General features: G+C 55.2%; 1 protein-coding gene across 1 annotated transcript; it reads left to right on the forward strand.

Annotated features, from left to right (window-relative positions):
• Nucleotides 1-281: 281 nt before the first annotated feature.
• Nucleotides 282-1,990, forward strand: SOCS1 (suppressor of cytokine signaling 1). The gene is made up of 2 exons (XM_070411557.1): nucleotides 282-326; nucleotides 896-1,990. Exon 2 carries the CDS (start codon nucleotides 946-948, stop codon nucleotides 1,576-1,578), a length of 633 nt encoding a protein of 210 aa, XP_070267658.1. The 5' UTR covers nucleotides 282-326; nucleotides 896-945; the 3' UTR covers nucleotides 1,579-1,990.
• The last annotated feature ends 3,748 nt before the right edge of the window (nucleotides 1,991-5,738 follow it).

Below are 5,738 nucleotides of genomic sequence, written 5' to 3' on the forward strand. Positions count from 1 at the left end.
AAGTCAGGGCAGGGGTCCTTGCAGGGGAGAGTCTCCCGGGTGTGCAAAAGGTCGAGCTGGGGAGGCCTCCACCAAAGAAAAAGAAACCGAAAGTGGCGCGGAAGAGCCGGGCCTGCAGGGGGGTGGAGTCTTGGGGCGGAGCGTCCTATCGCGGGGCCCCGCCCCAACCGGTTTAAAAGACTGGTGCAGGGGCGGGCGCGGAGCAGAGCGAGCTGCGGCCGTGGCAGCTGCACGGCTCCCGGCCCCGGAGCATGCGCGAGAGCCGCCCCGGAGCCCCCCGGAGCCCCCTGCCGCCCCTCCTGCGGCGCCCCGCGCCCAGCCGCCAGGTGAGCGGGGCACTGGGCAAGGAGCGGGAGCGGGAGGGAGAGGGAGTAAACGGAAAGGAAAAGACGGCCTGGAGTCAGGCTGGCCTCGAGGACTGCGTGGTGGGGTTGCGGCCGCCACAGCCCCTCGCTCCTGCCGGCCCCACCCTGGCAGCCCCCCGCGCGTGGGGTTCCCGTAGCGCAGCTTTTCTCCTGCCTTTGCCCAAATCGCCCGGACCAGGCGCCAATCCCTGGCCTGGCCAGCAGGCGGCGAGCCGTAGATGGGACAGGCTTCTCCCTGGCACCTCTCTCCACGCCCCCCTCCGTTTACCCAAACTCTGAGAGCCAGCTGGAGGCTGGACCCTGCTCCCGGCGAGCCCCATTGCCTGGAAGTGCTCTGCGCACCTGGAAGTCCATTTTCAAGATGAGCCCACTGAGGCTCAAAGGGGCCGAGCGGTCTAGGTCCTGTACCCTCGGCCCTTTAGGGTCAGCGGCTCAGCCTTAAGCCGCTCTCCCACCCCACCGTTGCCTCGCGGCCCCTACCCGTCCATCCCCACCCAGACTCCGCTCACTGCCTGTGTCTCCCCCATCAGCGCACCCCCGGACGCTATGGCCCACCCCTCCGGCTGGCCCCTCGTGTAGGATGGTAGCACACAACCAGGTGGCAGCCGACAATGCAATCTCCGCGGCAGCAGAGCCCCGACGGCGGCCCGAGCCTTCCTCCTCTTCCTCCACGCCCGCGGCCCTGGTGCGCCCGCGGCCCTGCCCGGCGGTCCCGACTCCAGCCCCGGGCGACACACACTTCCGCACGTTCCGCTCGCACGCTGACTACCGGCGCATCACCCACACCAGCGCGCTCCTGGACGCCTGCGGCTTCTACTGGGGACCCCTGAGCGTGCACGGGGCGCACGAGCGGCTTCGCGCGGAGCCGGTTGGCACCTTCTTGGTGCGTGACAGTCGCCAGCGGAACTGCTTCTTCGCCCTCAGCGTGAAGATGTCCTCGGGCCCCACGAGCATACGCGTGCACTTTCAGGCTGGCCGCTTTCACCTGGACGGCAGCCGCGAAAGCTTCGACTGCCTCTTCGAGCTGCTGGAGCACTACGTGGCGGCGCCGCGCCGCATGCTGGGGGCCCCGCTGCGCCAGCGCCGTGTGCGGCCGCTGCAGGAGCTGTGTCGCCAGCGCATCGTGGCCACCGTGGGCCGCGAGAACCTGGGGCGCATCCCCCTCAACCCTGTCCTCCGAGACTACTTGAGCTCTTTCCCCTTCCAGATCTGACCGGCTGCGCAGGAAGCATTAACTCGGACGCCTTATTTTTTATTATTAATTATTATTTCCTGGAACTATGTGGGTTCCCTTCCCCGCCTGGGTTGGAGGGAGACAGTGTGGGGGGCGAGGTCCCTCCCCATCTTGGCTGGAGATGAGGCCACAGACCCCTCCCCAACTCTTGGGGGCGTGCCCCCCTCCTGGTGCTCCCTCTGGGTCCCCCTGGTTGTAATAGCAGCTTAATTTAACTGTATCTGGGGCCAGGACCTCAACTTGTACCTCCTACCTCTTCATGTTTACATATACCCAGTATCTTTGCACAAACCAGGGGTTGGGGGAGGGTCTCTGGCTTTATTTTTCTGCTATGCAGAATCCTATTTTATATTTTTTACAACCAGTTTAGGTAATAAACTTTATTATGAAAGTTTTTTTTTTAAAAGAAAAATGGTTTCTAGAGCGTTTGCTTTGGTCAAAGGTTTTCCTTGGTTCTGAATGGGTCCAGGGGAAAGGGATCCTAAGACTGACCTATTTGGCTGGAGGTGGTGTGTGGTCCATATTCTGTGGCTATGCACTCTGCTCAGTTCCCCCCCACAGCTCTTGAGGGTAGAGGAACCGCTGGTCTAGTTTTGGTATTGTATGTCTGGTTAAAATGGCAGCTCATGTTTGAGCACTTAATGTGTACCAGGTCCTATGCGGAGCTTTCCCTGCTTCCATTTACTTAATCCTATTGAGACAATCCTATGAAGCAGGGCTCTTTGCCCATTTTACAGAAGAGAAAACCAGTGTAGGGGGTCAATTTGCCTTTGGTCATTCCTGTGTCAAAGTAGACACTTGGGTTTTTATTGGCTGTCCACAGAGACTCTGTTTGAAATGGATGACACAGAGAAAATTTTATTGTGACCACAATAACTTCTAGGAAGGGATGGGGGAGTGGGGGCTTGATGATTTTTGGAAGGAGGAGTGGTACATTCTGAAATTCAGCATCAAGGGAAACATTTTAGATGGGATAGAGGATACAGGGTTGGGCCTGACTTCCTTCTTCCCGCCCTGTTTTGTCTGGTGTACTTTTTGGTGAACGCATAACTTGGAGTCAGACGAGGCTTTGTGGTCTGTGGTGGCTGGAGGGCCCTGCTAGCGGCAATTCCCTTTGCCTCTTGGGGCCTCAGCATGGGCCTCAAACATGGGCTTGTTGGAGGAGGTGGAACCCTCAGCAGCAGGTGTCTAGGCATCACAGAGAGAGTGATGTTTTCAGGAGCCAGGGGAGGGAAGAGCTGCTCCAGGATGTTTGAAAGTCCCCATGATACGGGCTTTAATGTCTCTGACCGGCCTGACAGATAAGCCATGCTGGCCACTCAGGGCTGTGCTGCTGCACCCAGTGAATTGAATCATGTTCAGGTGTAGGGTTAAGCAGACATCACACTTCATTTTTAGAAGTCAGAATGGGCCTCTGCAGCCTTGGACATGCTTATGATGTCCTAGTATTTAATAATACCTTTCCGACTCGAAAGTGCAGCATAAAATTAACTTGAAATTTGGAGCTGCCCAGGCTTGTCTTGGGATTAAATAGGCTCCAGACCTCAAGGTTAAGGATGGCCTGGAGGGATTTAGGATCTCAGAGAGCTTTGGCAATTTCATCCTTTAATAAAATGGGATGGGAGGGAAAGGAGGTGCTGTGAGGTCACTGGCTCTAAGGAATCAAGGCTGCTTTTTCTTCTTTTATCTACCTCCTTGGCCTTTGTTCTCTACTGTGTGGATCAAGTCCTGTCTTTGTTCTGACTTTCCCTGTCTCATACCCAGTTTGGGCAGGGCCTGAAAAAAACACAAATCCAAGAAGGCAGTGCTTGGGGACACCGCAGACACTTAGTGAGTACTTAGCGTGTATAAGGCCCTGTGCTACCTTGTCTCATCCTCACAACTGGCCTGCGAGTTAGAAACCTCTCCCCCCTTTTCATAGGTGGGAAAACAGGCTCAGAGAGGACACACAGCAAGTGATGGAGCCAGATGTTCAAACTTCGATTGTATTGCCTCGGAGGCTGGGTACCACTAGGTAACACAGCCTCCCCCGAGGGCCTAACGGTCGCAATAATAATAACAGCAGCAGCTGCTAACATTTACATATCACGTTACTGTGCAGTCACCATTCCAACCCCCTAGTTACCTATATTAAGACATTCAACCTTCACCCGAGCCTTACGATTTACTACTAACATCTCCATTTTACAGATGAGGAAACAGATACTCATCTAAAGAGGGATGAATTAGAAGGTAGTTGACAATGTTTTCAGGGTTTTTTCCTACTTTAAAAAAAGTTTAAAAGCCACGTCTTCATCACACAAACCCATTCTCCCTATAAAGCTTGGAGCAAAACAGCTAAGAAAAAAAAACCCCCTCTGACTACACTCCCCAGAGCTGGCCCCTTCTCTTTGTAAGTCATTAAAAAAAAAAATCTATGCTAACATATGTACAGTGGCATAAAGTGACCTAAAAGTCCCCAGGGGCTGTACTCCAGGCCCCGTGTGACTGAGATCCTGTGCAGACACCGGTGCAGAGGAAAGGGCTGGGGGGGTGGCGCAGTGTGTGCCATGTGGCTTCCCCTTCAGTGCAGATTCTCTCAAACCTCAGCTTTATGATTCAGCAACGCTGATGTCAATTTACAAGAATGAAAAGTGAGAGGAGGTTTGTGTTTGTGTGTGTGTGTGTGTGTGTATGGGCGGGCGGGCGTGCGTTGGGGGCTCAGGTGCCGCTGAGGTACCCTCCCCAATGAGAGTGGGTGAGCTGGGCAGCAGGGGCATACAGAATGGGAAAGGGGCAGCTCTTTACCATAATGGTGACTGCATGCAGGTACAGGAACAGGCTTCAAGCCACCCTGAGCCAGGGACTCTGATCCCCATTTCAGAGATGAGAAAATGGAGGTACAGAGAAGTACAGTCACTTTGCCCAAGGTCACACAACTCAAACATGATAGCCAAGACCTGCACCAGGGCCATCCCTCTCTATAGACCACTGGTTTCTTAAAGAGTGGGGGAGGGGAGGGAGGAGTCCTGGGGAAATGCATGTTCCTTGGCCTCACCTCAGCCTGTGTGATCCTCCTAAGCTTGTGAGTCGATCTGTTATTGTCCCAGAGCCAGGAAGTGGAGCACTGAGCCTCTTCCTGAGGTGATGCACATAAAGCACTTAGCACGCAACCTGGCAATAGATCTCCAAACGATACGGTGCTCAATAAATGATCGCTGGGTCCCTACAGCCCCCATCCACTAGGCACCTGCTGTGTTCCAGGCATTACTCTAGGCCCCAAGGACACTTGAAGGGACAAAGTCGAGGGAGTCCTGTCCCTGTTATTCACGGCCTCACACAGTAAATACCGCAACTGAACATGAAACTAAAGAAACAGGAACATTCCAAGCAGGGATAGTGCTACAGTGAAGACTCAACAAGGTGGTTGGATGAGGGGGTTGTGGCATATTTTAGAAAGAAAGGTCAGGAAGGTTCCTAAGGGGACACTGACATTGTGCGTGGAATGACAGGGTGGAGCCAGCCTAGGAGACGGGCATTCCAGGCAGAAAAACAGCAAGTGCAAAGGCCATCGGTTGGGATGAGTTCAGTGCATTCCAGAAGGCTGGCCAAGCTGGAGGGGACTGAATGAAGGTGAGTGCCAGGTGATGAGTTGGACGGGGTGGGTGGTGGGCAATGGGCAGGGCCAGGGTCCTGTAGACCATGGTAAAATGTATGGATTTGAGGTGTGGTAGGGAGCCTGGGGGTGGCCTGATTGAATCTGTGTTGTGACTACATCCTCTGACTTCTAGCTAGAGATGGACTAAAGCAGGGAGGACTGGTGAGAGGGCGTTAGGTTTCTTGCCTTATGTGTGTACTGGTGGGGGTGAGGGGTGTTCATTCTTGGCCAGACCCTCAGCTCCAGCCAATCAGGCCAACAGCAAGGAAGGGCCAGCCACAGGAATGCTGAGACCTGGCTGAACGCTGGGCCTGAGCGTGGGCTAGGCCTGGAGTGGTCAGGCATCCATCAGAAACCACAAGCACGACCAGACCTCAAGCCTGGGTCTGAACAGAGCCCCAGGCATGGCCCCCAGGCTCCAATGAGGGGCTTCTTGGAGCCGTGTCCACCCCTGCGGGGCAGAGCTGGCCTCCACTCTGGGGAAGGAAGCAAAAGGCCCGCG

Source organism: Myotis yumanensis, unplaced genomic scaffold, assembly GCF_028538775.1.
Source record: "Myotis yumanensis isolate MYYU_CA2020_CCGP unplaced genomic scaffold, mMyoYum1.0.hap1 SCAF_4, whole genome shotgun sequence".
Lineage (NCBI taxonomy): Eukaryota > Metazoa > Chordata > Mammalia > Chiroptera > Vespertilionidae > Myotis > Myotis yumanensis.